Genomic DNA, 19,812 nt, shown 5'->3' on the forward strand with positions numbered 1-19,812 from the left:
AGACATGTGACACATTGAAGGTGTAACTAAAATCATATATATACATAATCATTTGATAAAGAGCAGTGCTCAAAAATGCTACTCATGTCTTCATAGCAGAAAACCATTTATGTCATACTTGGGCTGTGATCACGTTTGATACGGGTGTTCAGACCGGTTTGTTTTTTGCGGTATATGCTAGGGGCCTCTACTTGTATCACACGGACTTCCATAGAATAACTTGACTGCGCTTCGTGTGCTCTGTGTGCAGTCCGTGCACCGCTTTCAAAAATTTAACTACCAGATTCGGACATTGGAATTGATGTACTTACGTTACAATTTTTGGTGTGAGGATACCAAATGTTCTGGTGCATTTCGCATTGACGTATGTTTGCTCATCGGGTGATCCATGGTTGGGCTGGTACCTCGGGCTATATGAAAAACACCATGTGGTACTCTCTATTTTCCTAATGATATGTTATTACATTTGTACAATAGTGTCTCTTCCTGTAGATCCAAAGTAGTGAAACATCTTTATAGACCGGTGTGTAATTTTCTGCCGGCAAATCCACTAATGTATTGACCCCAGTGTAACCTCCACTATGTGCAGCCTATAATCTATGTACTCGGTGGAACCTTACCAACTCTCAGAGAGATCTGCAAATACTGTTATCATCTCTGTGGGTAACCACTATCGTCTTTGGAGTCTGTGGTCTGTTGGCCTGCTGATCTTGGAAAGGGAAAGTTGATTCTGTGAATACAGAAATGTTCGCGTTGGTTTTATGTTCACGGTTTTCGCAGTGAACTCTTCAGCACGAACTTAAAACGCAGAACAGAACTTTTTGCCCACCAACAACTGTAGCGTTATTATTGTTTCAAACACGAACTTAAAACCACCGCGAGCACCCCATTTTCTCTCTACCGCAAAAAAACAAACATGCGTAGTTCAATGCATTTACAGTACTGTATAGATACCTTTGCTTTTGTTGTGGTTTTATATTGTGGTAGGCGGAAAAACTGAGTTTTTGTTAGCCTCCTTCGCAGACTTCCTATGAACAGCGGTGTTTATATTGGGGGGGGGGGGGCAAGGTTCTCTAAAGGGAGTTGTGTAGCCAAGGGAGTTGTGTAGACGAGGGACGACGCTGTTCATATCCACAGATATGAACAGCGTCGTCCCTCGTCTACACAACTCCCTTGGCTACACAACTCCTTTTAAGAGAACCTTGCCCCCCCCCCAATATAAACACCGCTGTTCATAGGAAGTCTGCGAAGGAGGCTAAGTTTTTGTGGTGTTCTGAAATTACATTTGAAGCAGTTGTCATACAAAGGAGAAATGATTAGAATAATCAAAGAAGGGAAGGTACTCATTATAGTGGTGCGGATCGAAACCCACGTTCAGGTTCCGGTCCGGACTCGAGTCCAGAGGTTTCGGTTCAGGTCCGGACTTGTAAGGTCCGGTCCGGCACCAAACATTGCCGTCACATTATGTGACTGATGCTGTTACCATTGTTAATCCCCCTAAATTCTCTAAACTAGGGAAAGATTCACACAAAAACACGTCTGCAGTCAGAACAACGTGTATATTCAGAACAAAAGTACTAGTATGCTCTCTAATCAGCGTGGTGACCTACATGTCGGGTTGTCTCTGGTGGCGTCTCAAGAGCCTTGCAATATATTTTGACGCCCCCGGCACACCGGATCATTTCTCTCACATACTGCCGGCATTGTGTTTACCTGACCTGTACCCTGTGACACGCAATGTTCCCGGGCTGCAGGCAAAGGCCGCAAAACAAAGCTTCTTCTCTCTATCTCAGGTCAAACATGGCCGCCACTGGGCCCATTGGGGAAGTCCCCCAACGCATGACATGGCTAAGCCAATCACATCGCTAGGTTCCCTTGACGTCACCCAGATCTCGCCAGGAGTTGTGAGACTTCCTGATTTCGGCAATAGCGGCCATAGCGGCCATATCAGAAGCCAACAACAAATGTTTGCGTCTTTTCTATCGCAAACTTCGTGATTTATGGAAGGTTTTAGAGAGTTAAGAATCAAACAGAGGATGTACATATGTACATAAGTGCTAATTATTTTGACAAGTCCAAAAACCGGTTCTCAGCGTTTCGGTTTTTTTGGACTCGGACCGAAACGTTTTACAAGTCCGGAACCGGTCCGGCCGGACCGATCCGCACCACTACTCAAGGTAGCTTGTGTTTTGAAGCTGAAAGGAGATCAAATGTTGTTATTAGATTTATACAAAAATCTATAACACTGAAAGCTAATACTTTTCCTTAAAATTTCATAGCTTGATTCAGTTAGAAAGGTCCATATCCAAAGGTTCTACATATACTGTATATCTTGAAGGCTTTTGCGGTGGTTTAATTTTCACAGTTTTTGAAGCGACCTCTCTGCAGCTAATTTAAGACACTTCAAATACATCTCTCAGCCAGGAATTTAAACATCTTGAAAACCTCCCAGTGAAATAAAGCCACTGCGAAAGTAAAAGTATTTACAGTAGTATAATAGCATCCCATGTCACCTGTGTTTCTCCTGCAAAGACTTCAAGAGACCTGCAACAAGACCTGCTGAGGTTTAGAAATGTTCAGGTCAGGAGTTTGTTTTTGTCTCACTCTCCGCACAGTAATTATCCCACTTCTCTCCAGAATTCCTGATGTCTTGCCAAATGGCAGACTGCCAAAATACTCTACCTCTTCCTTACAATAGCCACTCAGTTAAACTTGGGCTATTCCTATAAACATACTAGTGCCAGAAAATGTTTTGCCATGAAACGATTAGAGATAAAGAAAAGTTACCGTACTAGTATATATCTTTAGTATATCTATTTGTTTAAAAGTTTGTCAAAATCTCTCAAAATAACATATCATATTTTATCTGTTGCCTTAAAATACTAAGGAATGCCTATGGTTTAAGATGGTTGGAACTTCTGCAATACCATTATACAGGGCTCTACTCAAATTTCAACCAGTGCACCCTCAGTCAAAAATTAGGTGCACAGCTCCAATTCTTGGTTTACAAAAGTGCATATGGACCCAGTATTTGGAGCATTGTTGTACTATAAAAAATGTAGTCATTTTACGTGATATTTGATTCCTGATTGATTTTTCATTACACATTTGCAGGCCGACTTGTACTTTATTGGCCTTGCCATGGATGTTTATCGGGGATCGATAGAGATTGAGTTAAGCACAAACTGCAGATTGGAATCATGAGTTGTAGACAAGCCATATTGATTTTAGAACTGTCTGACAAGAAGCATATATTTATGAAGCAGATGATTCAGTATTATTCAATATTCACATAATGAGAATGGCTTAAAGGGGTGCATTATGATTGTCTTGGTACAAATACGTGGCAAATTCTGGATCGGCGAGTCTGGCAAGCTAGAATACCAGAGTAGTCAAGCCACACATAGTATACATTGTACATATCCACATGACACATTGATGAATGTACTCTGCCTATCTCCTCGGCATATCACTATGCAACTCTACTATTTTAAGTGGTCATTGTAACTTGAAGTATTCCAAAGGTTTAACCAGTATTTGCCCCCCAATATTGACCAATTATTGTATAGTTTATTTGTCATGTCATGATATTCATTCCATCATAATGGCATTGGTTATTAGTCCTTTGGATGGTCTGAAAATGGGAAAAAGTCTTAGAGTTAACTAAATCAAGTAAGATAATTGTCAACGGATTTAGTTCAGTCCATTTACATAGATGATAGATTCCATCAATTTGAAGCCTTTCAAACTTGCCTTCAGCCAAGAATATTCAGATGCCAATGTGAATATTCCACATTTCTTCTCTATCCCTCACAAGTTTCTTTCAAAGCCCTTCAAAGCAGGTTTTATGCCTATGGAAACAGCAGAAAGGTTAGAGTTTTGAATACACACCCACCAAACGAACTTTGCAGCTGCGTAGTCATGTCAGAAGTATGCAGTAAACAGCGCCTTTTCCTCATCACAGGCTGGCCTGGATGAACTTTGGGCATGCTCTTGGCACCGGAGTAGCACTTATCTAACTGCAGGAGAACTCTGTGTATGTGAAAAATGTCCTGGAGGCACCGGCCTTTGTTTTTGTATCAATGAACGTATGTTTTTAAACAGTTGTTTTATGGATGTTTGGCTTCTTTCATATGTTCTGAGCAGAAACACACTGTTAGACTCTGCCCCGGTCTAGCAATTTAATTTGTCTAAAGTTTTGTTACTATTGTTTCATATCTGAATCTTTAGTTCAGTTGATCTTCATAACTTGTTTCTTAAAAACCAAACACACGTGTCTTGCTTCTCGTGATGTAAGTTTTGTACAAAGGAAATGATACATGTAGATAAACATCAAGTGTAGGTCTTTCAATTCAAGGGGGCCAGAAAGGGACCCCTTGGGTACACTTACAGTACAGTTTGATGTTAGCGTAGACAGTTTGTTTGTTTTGCACTGTTTATGTGGAAGTCTGTGTTCCCACGCTTGGTTGTTCCAACAGGTGACCCACCTACACGTAACAGGTGAGCATGTTAAAGGGGAAGGGCTAGCAACCCCTCCCTGTGAAAATTTACCCTGCTACTAAAACCTATGTCCTATGTGCCACTAGGCTCTACAAGGGTCTGAATGAACGAACAAACGAAAAAACAGGTGTTTCAATGCTGTTCATTCTTTTGACTGTATATTGATTAGTGCTGACCGAGATTCTCCATAAAAGGTGACCCTGGCCTATTTCATTGTATAACTGTCAAACTAACAATGGGTCATATTGTCAACTTGTTGGACAGAAATATTCTGAGTTGTGTTTTTTCCTGAATATGGAATTAAAGTGTTTTCGGTATCTCTGTACCACATACAAGTCTTTTCACAGAATTTGATTATTTTAAAGGAATGTAGAAGTTTATTAAGACACTTTATTTTCCACTTCTGTGTGTAATCGATATGGCGGTGTCAACAGATAAGATCGCAGACAATCTTCTGTTTGGGAAACATTGACGTGATAAGATCGAGACAGTTCACTGAAGTAAGAAATTCATGAGAGGTCTGACATGTTTATCTTTTAGACATGAAAGACCTCTGACCCCTCACGCTCTTTTTATTGCATCTCATTTGATTTTGTTCATTACTGTCTGTCAATCGTAGATGTCTTGTATCAAATTTGATCTTGGTTATGACTGTCCATCATTTTTATATGTTTTCTTCTTGTATTTTGATTTTAATGTATCAATGTGAATGGACTCCAGGAAGAATAGTGTAAGATTGTAATAATTGAACACCAATGGAGATCCCAATAAAACAAACAAACAAACAAGCATGAACTCTTCCCTAATGTGCTTCTAAATGCACTGTAATCTCCATGATACCTAATATTTCATAGACCCCTGAGCTGAATAATGAACAAATCAGGCGAGAAAATCAGAGAAATTTTTAGAAACCTTTTGGGTGAAAAAAACTTTATGTAATGGAACATGTATTAAGAAAAGGATTTGGAACCTATGCATGTGAAAAAGCCTCTTATCTTAAGGGATTTGATAATGACAGGAAGTTACTAAGCAACAAAGAACTTGCGTTGGATGTTGCGTGTATGGATGGCTTTGGTTGTATGGCGCGTAAGGCTCTGTATCTGTATAGCTAGTATAGCTGTATAGCCCTTCGGCATAACACCAGCTTTGCAGGCACGCAGTGTTATATTACACTGAACGACCTGTCATACCGGTACCTTAAAAACGCTTAAAATGTCATGAATTCAGGATAACTTATTTGTAGCTGGGCAGAATAAAAGCAACCAACAGCGGTTATCAAATAATTTCCCGATGATGCTTAACTTTGACTTAGAGAGCTCTTGGTTCCAATTAGTTGCTAACTGGGAGACCCCGATTCAATCTTGGGTCATGACAACTTGGTTGGGGCTGCACTCGTCTTTTGGACGGGGTATAAAATGAGGATCCTGTGTTCGTGGAGGTGTCTTGTGCACGTTTAAGGGGAAGGGCTAGCAACCCTCCCTGTAGAAATACACCCTGCTACTGAAACAGTGAGAAACTTGCTTCCCTATGTGCCACTAGGCACTGCAAGGGTCTGAACAAACGAACAAACCAAAATAGCTCACTACGCCTCACAGAAAAACACATGCAGACCCTTGTGATAGAGCCGGACATCATCAGCTGTTGGTACTAATGGTGTATGGCCATGGATGTGTGATTAGTCAAGGGTATTTTGTCTGACCTTTGGATATTTAAAGTGCCCCAATTACAGACCACCATGTGCCTCATTACTCAGTTATGCACCAGTGGCGACTGAGAACTCAGAGGTGTACCGATATGACATAATCATGCTCTTAGCGGTTTCATTCTTGAAGTTCAATGCTTACCACTTACTGGTCCCTTGAAAACAACATAGTAAGTTCAATGCAATGTACAGTAAAAACTGCCCCAAAAGGTCAATCAGGGGGTTGATAAAATTAGGTGTGATGAAATCTGATCCATGTGGACAGGTGGTCTCTATAATGCCTAATTTGTGTTGGTGGGACAAATTATCTTTAAGGGACCACCAAGAAGTGGTCACATTGGCTAATGACTGTTTATTATGATCATACATTCATGGGTTGAGCACCAGGGCCACTTACAAGAGAGGTCACAGCAGCAAAGTGTTGAAATTTCCCTTGAGTATATGTCTGTTGTTCTTAAATGATTAGCAATAAAGGAGGTATTATTGATCAGATTTAAGTTTCCGAACTTTTGGAAACAAGAAATTGTTGATCAATACCTGCCTGCCTGCCTGCCTACGTGCTCAGGCCAGAACCTGGCCCCTTGCTTTCCAGGAGGATCCTCCATGTAGTCCTGTCCCTTGCCCTAGCCTCTGCTAGCCTCTGTTGATCAATACATGGCCCCTATATTCATCCTGTTGTTTCCTATTTTCCAGAGCAGTGTTCTCGCCAGCCTGAAATTTTTACCCGTCATTTCAATTTTCCTGTCGGGAAGAACATATCGAGCGCCGAAGGCGCGAGGCGTCGCGCCGGAGGCGTGACCATCCTAGGGGGGTCCGGGGGTATTCTCCCCCGGAAAATTTTGGAATCTAGACCCTCTGAAACGCTATTTCCTGCATTTTGAGGGGCAAATTTCTTGGTAGAATAAGCTTAGTTTAATGACATCTCTTTCGGTGAAAAATTACACAAGGGTTTCAGGCTTAATTTTGGGGGGAGGCGTGCCGTCGATCATCGCGGTAAGATCGAATGTTCACACACAAGCTACATTTCTATGTTGTATACAATCGGCAAAGAAAAGGAAATCAAGCACAACAAAACTTTATTACGTATCTACGTCCTACAAAAAATACACACAGAATAAGTCGGCAAAATTAAAATTTTTCAGCACTCAATGTCCCGTATGCTCCCTGTATTTATTGAACATAATGAGAAATTTGACACCCTACTTTGAGAAAGAACGCCATAAAGACGTCCATTTTTTTCTCCCATGTTTTCCACGGTTAATTTCTCCGGTAACTGCACTGAATGTCTTCAAAAGTTGTTGATTCAGGCCTTCAAACAGCCGCTTCGTCGTGCGATCCTTGCGATCCCCGCCATTCCTCTAACATCTCGCAAATTCACGCTTAGCTGAAATCACGCGAGTAGCGAGACTCGCATGTCATTGGTCGGTATTTCTTGACGCGACGGAGACGACGCACTGTGATTGGTGGAATAGAATATCTGACGCCTGTTTACCATTTCTTACGGGAAGAAAGCGCATTCAACTCAGCCGCCGCGGCTTGAAACTTTAATAATGTTTTACAGATTACAGAAAGCCTGATAGCTATAGGAATATTTCTGAATTTTTAGGCTTCTTTGATAACAATAACTGACGGTGAACCGAGAGGGACAAAACAGAAATAAACGTCAGCCCGATGCGACCAGCCAAAACTGTGGGGAGGGCGGCGCATGACGCCGAGTTTTCGGCGGCCACCAAATACTAGTATCCACCACGGCGCTCTTTGTGTGGCTGGGGTTGTCGCCGGCGGGCATTAGAAATGATCTAGATCGCCCTCGTCGCGATTTTCCGGTGATCCTCTGGAGCTTTTGCAAATTCTAAACTCTGTCTAAATATCTTTACACACCTATTTTTGGCCATTAAAAATGACGGGTTGGGCAAAAATTTTGTCCGTCATGAGCGACAAAAACCCGTCAAATGACGGGAGGACGGGCGCTGGCGAGAACACTGTTCCAGAGCGTGTAACAGTAGGAAGATGAAGGAGACCGTAGCGCTGGAACTCAGCTTACATGGCCCCTAAATTCATCCCCTTGTTTTCTATTTTCTAGAGCGTGTAACAGTAGGAAGATGAAGGAGACCGTAGCGCTGGAACTCAGCTTCGTCAACTCCAACCTGCAGCTGCTGAAGGAGGAACTGTCCGACCTCAACAGCTCCGTGGAGGTGTACCAGAGCGACAGGTCAGTGTGCAGGGCTTGAAATTCTTTTTTGGAAATAGGTGCCCTGGTGCACCCGACAAAAAAATTAGGTGCACAGAAAACTTTTGGGTGTACCACATAGAATAAAGTTGAATGTCAGCAAAACAAAATTACCAAGTTTAACGCTGTAATTCTATAGCTAACTAGATACATCAAGTAGAATACAACAATGGGTAATTTTAGCTATTCTGTCTAAAAGTGAAGTAAGTCAAGATACTTACATTTCAAGAGTATTTTCTGTATACTGTACTAGTGTACAATAGTACCCTTACCTTATAGCCTACAAAAATATCTAGGTGCACTGGTACAGCCACAGTCAAAAATTAGGTGCACAGCTCCAATTTTTTTGCAATGTACCTGATATCTGATGATATGGAGGACATACTCTGGGTGCTCCATAACTAATGGGAGCGTGTGAAAGAAAAGTTTGGCATGAAAGAGTTGCCGTCAATCATTCAATACATGTATATGTGATCAGGACGGTTGAACAAATGACTGAACACATAGAACATGGTCTATCAATCAATAAATTATTTCTTTTTGTTCTTTCACATGTTCTTCTTTGATGTAATAAGACTTTACTAATAGTACCAGTTTGCTTGTCTGTATAACGCAAACTCCAGCTGTCCGGGGGGTTTCTGGTGAGCGGTTACAGGGCGGTGAGCTTGATTTTGACATCAGGCTACCCGTTTGCCAACATTTTGAGAACTTGAGGCATATATTTGCTCATTTTGGAGCTTTTGTACGATTTACAGCTATTGTAGCAAACGTTTTTTTTGAAACGAGTGAAAGTTCATGCTTACACAGATGTCATTCTTATGATCAAGTCATTGTGGTCTCACCAGTCACATCATTGATTGATATCTAATTCTGCAATGTCTATAAATATCCCTCCATACACATTTGTAAATGTCATGTCCTGTATCTCTGTTGGTAGCAGATAGAAGAGACAATAGAAAGGCAAAGGTTATCGGCAGCGTTTTGTCCTGACGATACCCTGTTCTTGATGTCTAATTACCCTGTTCCTGATGTCTAATTACCCTGTTCCCACCTGCAGCGAAAGCAGAGCGACTCCCATGATCCCGCTGGGGCTGAAGGAGACCAAAGATGTGGACTTTCACCTTCCTTTCAAGGTCAGACTCTTGTCCTATTTGTGCTACTAAGAATTAAAGTGACCAATTACACTTAAAGGATAATTTATGGACAACGCTTAACATTGAATAAGAGCAGGCCGACTACGACTTACCACGAATTAAGATAGGTCGCTATGCCTCACGAAAACAGGCAGGCACACCCTCATTTCTGTGTGACGTAAAGAGAATAAGCTGCACAGTTCTGTGTTAGTTGTAACAGTGTTCATGTTGGCTATCATTGACAGAGTGCATAATAAACACTGGGAAGACATAAACTTTGTGACAAACGTAACAAACAAGTAACTTACAAACAAGTGACTTACATAAGTCTAACTTGTGGTCTGTCCCTACAGGATTTCATCCTGGAACACTACAGCGAGGACAGCAGTGAGTATGACGGAGAACTGAAGGAACTACATGACTTGAGAAGGGTAAGAGTGAATCTTCCATATTGTTGCCTTCCAACATTTCTTCTTGCTACTGAAAATAGTTTCGTACTGTAAGTAAATCTTCGTAAGACTGATTACAACGTTGGTGCCTGCTAGCTAGGGATTTGAATCCAGAACCTTTAGATTCTAAGTCTACAAATAACCCTAACCCCAGGGCCCAGGACCACCTAATCTAATCGTCATTGTTGTCTCTGCAGGCTATGCGGACCCCTGAGAGAGACGAGGCAGGAATAGAACTACTGATGGAGTACTACAATCAGCTGTACTACGTAGAGAAGAGATTCTTCCCTCCTAACAGACACCTGGGCATCTACTTTCACTGGTAAGTTCAGACAAGTGGTTTAACCAACTAGTTATTAATCTGTCATCAACTTATTCATCGTAATACATACGCTGAATTAGATACAGCTTTTGACTGAGGTTGTCGTCGGGAGTCATGTCAATTTGGTACATGCTTCATTGACAACTAGGCAGTCAGCGACGGCAGACTTCACCTCTGTTGCATAATACAGGGATCTCCCCAGAAATATATAGCAGGATGGGGGGAGGGTGCCGGGCACAGGATACGTGTCGCGAGGGGGGAGGTCTGGAGGGGGCGCACAACTCTCAAAAGGAGAGCGGATGTTGCCTTTTGCCTTTTTCAAACATAATGGAAGTTATTTTCTGCAACTTCAGCTTTACACCTGAAATTTCTAGTTTTGAGCAAAATTACAGGCTTTGCTGGGTAAAAATTGGAAAAAATACCCTAACTTTGAAAATCAACAGGATGGAGCTGGGATCAGAACAGGATGGAGGAGCGCCACTGTATATATATATCCCTGATAATAGTGGAGCTCATGATCATGCAATTCACCCAAACGGCTTTGTGACCCTTCCAGCGCCATTAATATATACAGACACACACAGATACACACCTACACACACACACACACACACACACACACACATGAGTGATCCCGATTCGCGAATCCTGGTATGAACAGTCAGAATCCCGCTCAGAGGGGGGGATAAATACCAATCCACCAATTCCACCTCCAGAATATGAAGGGGTCTTTTAAGTGACACCCTGGACTGTGTGTCCTGCAGATCTTGTGTTTCCAATAGTCACCTCTAGGTCATCTGTTGGCCAAAGGGCAGGACACACAGGGCCCAAGGTTACAGATGGGTGACCTTAGAGCACTGCTCATATTTATCATATTACAACATCTGTACTGGTAGTTATCTGTACCAGTTAGGCCTAGCATAAATATGCAAACTTTTGGGTCAACCACTGGCAAGAGACACTGGCAATACAAAATGTTGATGAAAATTTCAAAACAGAATCGCAAGTGGTTTTGCAAATTTTCTAACAGATTAAGGCTTTGAACACTTGATGTAAGAATGCCGTATGATTATAATATGATGTTGAAAATACTAGTGTCCTGATGAATTTTATTTTTACATTCTGTTAAACTGTGTTTGTTTTACTTTAATCGGAATCTAAAGAGAGAAAAAAAGATAATCCCTTTTTGAAAAAAATTGTAATGAGAAACATGACATTGATTTTCCTCTGCCTTATCTGTGCCAGTTATAGCCAGGCATGCCAAGATATAATCTGACTCACATGTCACCTATAATCAACTGCGAATGGATGTGGAAATAGTGAGAATTCTTCTCGCATTAGAGTATTGAAAGTCTTTTTCTGTTCTGCCGGAGGCGAGGCAATGGCCAGTTTAAACAAATAAAGCCCTCGGAATGCATGACTTGGAGGCACGCAGTCACCATTGATAGTGTAAAAAGAGGACATAGTTGAAATTGTCTTTCACCAGTGAGTTGATATTAGGATTATCTGTCTTGTTGTTGTTGCTGTTGCTGTTGCTGTCTGTCAGTTAAATCTTGGAACAGAATTCCTCGGGCAAGGGGACTGTAATTTCAGGTTTAGATTAAGGAGATGCACTGTAACTAAACGTAACATCAAGTACAGGTACTGGTACAGAGGTTTGGATTCAGATACTGAACTATTTGACAAAGTAATCTGTGTTCTTCAATGATGACAAAAACATGAAGTAACAGAAAGTTTATTCAGGCTTCAAGTATCTCATAGAGAGAATCCAATGTTTTCATCCTTGTCCAGTGTTAAATTTTAATCTTTTTGGTAGGAATAACAATTTTGAGTAAGAAAATCAGTGAAAAAGTTATATATATATCAGTCTAAGTCTGTTCATGTACAGTACCAGCACATTGATGCTCCGGTATATGTACCTAAATTATTTTCGTGGTACTGTGTGGTACCCAGTAGCCTGGATGCCAGGCCCCCAATCTCTAAAATATCTATCTTGTGGGGGTCTGGTCATACTTCTTCTCCACACAATAGATATCTTAGAGATTGGGGATCTGGCATCCAGGCTAGGTACCCAGTACCAGCAGTGAATTTTAGGGACGGGTACAGGTACACGGGTTTATGTACAGGTCTGGACCTAAACCTGTACCCAAGCTACCTGTTCAGAAAATTGTAGATTTTGAATTAGGACAAAAGTATGTTTGAACTGGTAACAACATGTCTTTGATATTTAATTGTATTATTTTTATGAAAACACAGATGAAAATTTGACTCAAGCCTTGCAAATGTTTTTTATGTGCTGGAGTATAGTATAGATGTGGCTTTGGTGCACTGCCATGGTAATGGTAATTTCATAGTAATTTTATTTGTCAAAGTGGCCATCCCCTGAGTCAGGCTTGACCTGATTAGTACCAGTCCAGTACCAGTCCACGAGGGTTCAGGTATTTTGGACCTGTACCTATTTGATTGTACCGGTACTGTATTGGTACAGTGTACCAGTACACAGCTCTAGTCTAAGTCCAGCACACATACGTACCTAGTTTAGATACACTGTAGATGAGACTCTCTGTGTTTTCCAGGTTTGACTCCCTGACAGGAGTGCCGTCCAGCCAGCGTACAGTAGCCTTCGAGAAGGGCAGCGTGCTCTTCAACATCGGCGCCCTCTACACACAGATCGGGGCAAAGCAGGACAGAACCAAGAAGGACGGAATCAACGCTGCAATCGACGCTTTCCAGAAAGCAGCAGGTAAGATAATAGAATTCACCACATGACTTAAATGGTACATGCTGTGTCGTGTTTTAAGATAAATGAAACAAGACTTATACTTAACACATGGTGTGGTATTTAAAGATAAATGGATCATGTTTATTATACATATTCATTACAGGATTTGTCCTGTTATTCTGTACGTTTGCTGTTAACACTGTGAAAGGCTGGAAATCTTGGGAGTCCATTTTATTTTTGAGTTGGAGTAAAAATGAACATACTGAATGAGCATCTAACTATGTTAAGCTATCTACGTACAAAAAACAAATCATGATTATCCGACAAACAAACAAACAAACTCTCAGCCCTGGAAGCATAACCTTCTTGGCAAAGGTAACAAAATGCTCTTCTTCCATCTTCAGGTGCATTTAAGTACCTGCAGGATAACTTCAGCCAATCATGATTATCCGACAAACAAAGAAACAAACTCTTAGCCCAGAAAACATAACCTTCTTGGCAAAGGTAACGACATGCTCTTCTTCCACCTTCAGGTGCATTTAAGTACCTGCAGGATAACTTCAGCCACGCCCCCAGCATGGACATGGGTCTGGAGACGTTAGAGGCGCTGATAAAGCTGATGCTGGCCCAGGTGCAGGAGTGTGTGTTTGAGAGGAAAGTGTTGGACGGGTGGGAGGAAAACCTCACCAACTGTCTAACAGTGGCTCAGGAGTCTGCAAAGGTTTGTCAGTTTTTGATGTTATCTTTGTTTTATTTTCCAACCTCCTGTTGGGAGACGGGAAGGGAAATTTTTTAAATTTGCTTGCAAATATTGGTTTTCTAGTTTCATGGGATGTTGTATCAAATGCATTACATCAGCCAAGTCTAAGAGTTTGAACTTCTAGTATGTCTACGGTAGTTGTAGTTCATTAAGTATGCAAGTAAGGTTTTGATAAACATTACATGATCCATTGATCACAAAATCAGAGGCAAAAATATGACGTTACCACTGTTTTCCCTTCAGGTGTCTGAAGCTTACAGCATGGTTCACAAGGCCATGAACACGCCTCCTGTCAAGGACTATGTGCCCTTCTCCTGGATCTCTATGGTGTTGGTCAAGTCAGAACACTTCAAGGCACAGTCCCACTACCTGGCAGCTGTGGGCTTCATCGACCAGAAAGGTACCATTCTCCTATGTTGAACCTCGCCTACGGGCCGTGGCATGTACAATATACCTGTATCAGGACAGGTATGGACAGTTTTTATGTTGGTGTATGTATGGTATTTGAAAAAGATCCAAAGGATGTGACAATGACAAATATGCTTCTCTTCTTCTTCTTCTGTAATGTCCTTCTTCCGAGGAATCGGCAATTACTGAATGCCTCCCCAAGGTATATTGTATAGGCAGTGGACTATTGATTGGTTTGTTGTTATGAATTGCAAAGTCCAATTAGCTGCATACTTTCATATGTGTGTTGCATGTAACCTGAACTATTTTGTTTGTCTTTACATTAATTATTTATACTTGTTATTGTCACATCTTTTGGATTTTTTGACAGACTGTGCAGAAAAAAACCCTCATAAATCTGTTGGTACCTGTCCCGATTTCTGCATTTAGGAACACTCACTCAAAACACTCAAGAAAGCCTTTATGCTAGTCTATTACAACTGTTTTTACAGCAATATGGAAAAGTAAAGAAGGGAAAATCCAACAGGAATACAAAACTTTGAAACTGTTAAAAGATGAGCTTTGTATGCATCATGACTGACTTGTGTCTGTTTTTGAATACTCAAGAAAGTCTTTATGCTTTGATACAGTCTATTGAGGACTGTCTCCAGCTTTAAATTTTTTTCCGTCCCACTCATTGTTTGGGAGCTGATTCTTTTAAATTTTCATTGTAAAATTTGTCATTTTAAGCTTAAAAATTACATTTTCATCAGTTTTATCTCATGAAATTGATATTTTGCGGATGGAAGAGTTTGAATTTTTTTCTGTCCCAAGAAGCAAATTTCCGTCCCGGGATGGAAGGAGGGGTCCTGAAGACAGCCCTGAGTCTATTACAACAGTAATATGATATGGTTCTGTTTACCTGTGCAGGTGATAATGATGAGGATGAGTTGGAGAAGCTGCTGTCTCAGGTACACCTGAGGGATGCTGACAGCTCCTCACCACTAGCTACAGACAGGGAGGACAGGAAACAGCTAGGTAAGGTTAAAGGTCACAGAGGGCACTAGAGTCAGGTCTACAAAGTTATGGTCAAGAAGATCTTTGATGAAAGGCAGTCACATATGTACTGTAAATGCATTTACTTTCGCAACGGTTTTATTTTGTGGTAGGAGGGAAAAGGAGGATTTCACAGCATTTTAAACAATTCTGTAGCACAGTAGTCATACAAGCAAGAAATTTTTGGGGTGTCATGTAGGTCAATGCAAGAATAATATTTTTGTTTAAGACTGGTATGTCCTCTATTGTAGTCTAATAAAAGAATATGATAGTTGTGGCTCAAGGTTCATATCATGTTGGTTTAAGGTCCACAGGTCAAAATTCAGGCATTACTGAGAAGTTATAGAGTTTCCGATGAAAGTCTAAATCCTTGTCAAGAGATCTCTACTGTCATGTAATGTACTGTAAATCCGTTTAGTATAGATATCGTTGGTGTTAGGGATTAGTTAATGGCATTTGATATTAACGGTGGGAAGAAACATCACTGCCTGAAATGTTCGTAATCAATTATTTGCAATGTTGAAATTTTAGTCGTCTACTAGAGATGGTTAAAGTAGCTAAAATTAAGTTACCGTTAACAAATCAAGAATAACAGTGACTGCCTTGTCACGCCCAGGTAAAGTGCACCTGCAGGAAGCCCTGATCCTACACATTTAAAATTGGGGTTGGTGATTATAGCGGTTGGGGGGAAAGAAAGTAGTTGACAGCATTTGATTTTAACGGTGGGAACAAACATCACTGTCTGAAACGTTCGTAATCAAATATTTGCAGTGATGAAATTTTAGCATTCGACTAGTGACCACACAAATTAAGTTACCGTTAACAAATCAAGAATAACAGTAACTGTCTTGTCGCTCCCAGGTAAAGCGCACCTACGGGAAGCCCTGATCCTACACGAGGATGCGCTGAGAGTCCACCGGATGTGCAAGAAGCTGCGGCAGATCGACACACTGGGCACCATCCTGAAGGAGGCCCACAACAAGTCCATGACCAAATATAGCGACGTGGAGGAAGAGGACGAGTTCTATGATGAGGTCATCGCTCCAAGGATACAGCGTGAGTACCTGGTTTTGAAGAAGAAGAGGAAAAAAGATGCTGTTGTTGACTCTGTGTGCAGAGTCTGTGTTTTTGATGTGTGTGTGTGCTTGTTTGGGTTGGTGTGTGTCTAGTTATTTGAGTGCCAGAAGATGACTGCAAACGTCTGACTCTCTCTCCTGAAGTGGCAGGAAGTGCAGTTCAGAGGTGATAGAACTAGTTGTTAATCAGATGCTAATTTACTTGGAGGTATTGTTTTTAGACTGTGTTTCTGCATTTATTTTTCATTTGCTAGTTTGCTTTGGTTTGGTTTGGTTTATTAGATCTCCATTAGTGTAACACCACTATTCTTCCTGGAGTCCATAGTTTAAGGGTGTTGTGCAACAGTATTGTACCCTATTCTTGGGATGTTGCATTGACTTTACAAGTATTCAAGCATTGTACTGTACAAGGAACATATATGTGTAAAAATCAATGCATTTGAAGTAGATGTTATCAGTATATCTTTCCCATCCATGTACATGTACCATAACAGACTTTCCATTCTTTTACAGCTAAAACCCACCAGAGACCAGAGATCAAACCACCCAACTTTGCAAACGTCAAAGTAGTGGACATTTTCCACAGACTGGTAAGATGATTTTTTTTTCTACATACGAATGCATGTAACAGATTTACATTTTTGATGTAGCTGTGGTGTTGCATCATGGTTTCTCTAAAGTTGTAAGTAAGACTCACCAGGTCTTGTTACCGCTGGGAAGGCGTGTTGTAACAAACAACTTCTTGGACATAGATGGGAGCAGGTTTTAAAGAAATTGCTATTCCTGGTAAAGAGGGTATCAAACACCTTAGCCCACACTGCAAGCACCATAATTACTTGACTGTGTATCTCTGCTATATTGTATATGACCCTTACCTCTTCCTTCATGACCTCAATGAAAAGCGACCTGCGTGCGGATTTGAGCTTATCATGAATAACAAAGGTTCAAACAAACAAACTTCATAGAGATTTGTGTCTTACAGAATCTTGTTTCACTTACAGGGCCCTCTTGCAGTGTTCTCAGCCAGAAACCAGTGGAGTGTGCCCAGAACGTGTGGGATGGAGAAGGGCGAACAGGGCTTTGGGTTCGTACTAAGAGGAGACTCGCCAGTCATCGTAGCAGAGGTGGAGCCTGGCAGCAAAGCTGCGGTAAGAGTTATGCTTCAACTGCTCTCCCTAGCAGGCATTGGCAGAACTGCAGAGAAACACATGAAAGCACTTCTCAATGCTGTTGAACAGAATGATTTTATTGACATTCCTTTCACTGACTTACACTATAATCATATATAAGTATACCTTTGGGCATTTTTCCCATGCTTTTTTGAGATGCTTTTCAATGAACTATTTTGACAAGGGAAATTTTTGATCTGAGTGATGATATTTGAAACAGAATTCCAAAGAGTCTTGCAAATTTTCTTACTGACTTCCTGTTCTTCATGCTCTGTTAACAGATTAAGGCTTTAAAACAGTTGATGTAAGAATGTGTTGTTAACATTTTACATCAGTTTCTTAATATATATCTCCTATTTTCTCCTTATTACCTGGATGTCTAACATAATCTAATGATTTTCCTTGAATTTCTTTGCCACAGCAAGGCGGAGTGAAGCCAGGCGACTTTATCGTGGCGGTGGACGGGCGGAACGTGAAGTGGGGGAAGCACCACGAGGTCATTAACCTCATCCTGAGCTGTGGGGAGCAGGTCAGCATGCAGGTCGTGACCCCGCAGGGTCGTGACTACCTGCACCCTCAGGTGAGACACAATATATCAGCCTGTACTACTTGGTACATCTTCCACTGCATGAAATGGCATCCGGACACGAGATCCGGAGATCCGGAACCTCAGATCTGTAAGAATCCAGGCGGTTACAGGAAATTTACCTTCATTAAACTAAATATGCAAGTGGTACCCTGATGTGGTATACCACTTACACATGCGAGTTATTCAGGGAAATTTAAGTTGTTTTAGTACAATACGGCCCCTGTATCCGTCTGGATTCTTACAGATCTGAGGTTCCGGATCTCCGAGTTCTCCTGTCCGGATACGTCAGGATCCGAGGCCATTTCTTGCAGTGTTCACTACATGTATTTGATGACTTGTTTCTGTACATGTGTTCAGTCTACTCTACTAAGAAAACTGAAAAAATAGAAGATTTATGTTCAAATATGTACATGTATGTTAGGCCACACACAGTAAGTAAATTTTGTGGATGACATTAATTCAAATTCAGGGGAAGATCAATGCGCTTGCTAATGTCATCCATAAAATTTACTTGTTGTGACCTTAGTCAAATTTCTGTCTTCCTTTCTCTGTATTTCTTTTCTTACTCTCTCGTTTCCTCTTCCCCAATGTTTTCCTTCCTTTTGTCTATCCCCTGACCCCCCCCTCATGAGTAGCCCCACCTCCTGATGTGTTGGTCCCCCCCTGAGTCAGAAGAAGGTTCCGTGGTGATGCCCATGTCTTGTGGATGCCAGTACTTGTAGTGACAACAGCCCATCCTGTTAGTACTCTACCGTCTACATACAACCTTTTTTCTCACCCGCTAAACTTCCCTAAACACTGCTGTGCTTCTAAGGCCTAGGGAAACAAATGTTGTGTTTCTGGTTATCCAACTGACCCTAGCAAAAACTTGCCGACCCTAGCTTCCTTTTATTTAAGTATTGAACGAGTGTATACTGTCACCATGACGTGTTGCAAATGCTAAGGCACCAACGATGGCTAACTCCATTATCCACTAACAGACCTTGTATTACATTTTTTCCCTCTCTGCTTACATTTGTAAAGTGAGTGACAACTTGCTCAGTAAGTCCCTTGCTGCTCTAGGCAGTGTTTCACTTATCTAACTGTGTTGTAGGCTGTTGTTTTCATTCTTACTTCTGACTGACTTTGCTCAGCTTGAGGGAGGGGGTGCAAGAAATACTGTTTACTATTCTGCAGAGGTAGAAACAAGAAGATTGAGACTGCATATACCTGGCTTTTGATACAAATATATATGGAATGGCATGTTCTGTAAATTGCAGTACCTTACTGCACTGCTTGGGGGAGTGTTTTCTTTCAGTGTGATTCATTGTCTTGATGGTATCTCAATCCAAACATTTTTTATTTCAGGCACAGGGAAGTGCGCCTGTGTATTATGATATGCTTTCCATTTAAGTAAGCAGGTTGACCAGTATTCTTGGTGTTGTTTTGGGATTTTGTTGTTTGGAGGTGTTTGTGATATTCAGGTACATTGTTTATGCTATATGCTATCATCTGCCAGCCACTCTCTCATTGGCCGAATTGCCATGCTATCATTGGCTGAACTGCTAATTGTGATAGTCAGTAGCGGTCTATTAGTAGTTGGGAGCTTGGGGACTTTGCTGGTGCTTGGGTTGCATAGCCTGCTGCAGTACCTTACTGCACTGCTAGGTGGAATGTTTTCTGAAGGTGGGTTGCAGCTATAGATTAGCATTGTGGGAACATCTTCAAAGGTTGAATT

General features: G+C 41.3%; 1 protein-coding gene across 7 annotated transcripts in view; it reads left to right on the forward strand.

The window, feature by feature from the left end:
- Positions 1 to 19,812, forward strand: part of LOC136438753 (rhophilin-1-like) — a 36,214-nt gene that overhangs the window by 13,430 nt on the left and 2,972 nt on the right. For 3 of the 7 annotated variants that reach the window (XM_066433668.1, XM_066433666.1, XM_066433667.1), the window contains exons 3-14: positions 8,286 to 8,414; positions 9,490 to 9,565; positions 9,919 to 9,996; positions 10,212 to 10,336; positions 12,913 to 13,079; positions 13,592 to 13,779; positions 14,062 to 14,218; positions 15,136 to 15,243; positions 16,123 to 16,317; positions 16,851 to 16,927; positions 17,339 to 17,485; positions 17,928 to 18,086. In XM_066433668.1, the coding sequence (XP_066289765.1) occupies positions 8,286 to 8,414; positions 9,490 to 9,565; positions 9,919 to 9,996; positions 10,212 to 10,336; positions 12,913 to 13,079; positions 13,592 to 13,779; positions 14,062 to 14,218; positions 15,136 to 15,243; positions 16,123 to 16,317; positions 16,851 to 16,927; positions 17,339 to 17,485; positions 17,928 to 18,086 (1,606 nt within the window). Of the gene's footprint in view, positions 1 to 8,285; positions 8,415 to 9,489; positions 9,566 to 9,918; positions 9,997 to 10,211; positions 10,337 to 12,912; positions 13,080 to 13,591; positions 13,780 to 14,061; positions 14,219 to 15,135; positions 15,244 to 16,122; positions 16,318 to 16,850; positions 16,928 to 17,338; positions 17,486 to 17,927; positions 18,087 to 18,730; positions 18,835 to 19,118; positions 19,137 to 19,442; positions 19,488 to 19,812 lie in introns of all 7 variants that reach the window. The other 4 variants (XM_066433670.1, XM_066433671.1, XM_066433669.1 and 1 more) reach the window with 3 other exon arrangements.

This window comes from Branchiostoma lanceolatum, chromosome 7 (genome assembly GCF_035083965.1).
Source record: "Branchiostoma lanceolatum isolate klBraLanc5 chromosome 7, klBraLanc5.hap2, whole genome shotgun sequence".
Classification (NCBI taxonomy): Eukaryota; Metazoa; Chordata; class Leptocardii; order Amphioxiformes; family Branchiostomatidae; genus Branchiostoma; species Branchiostoma lanceolatum.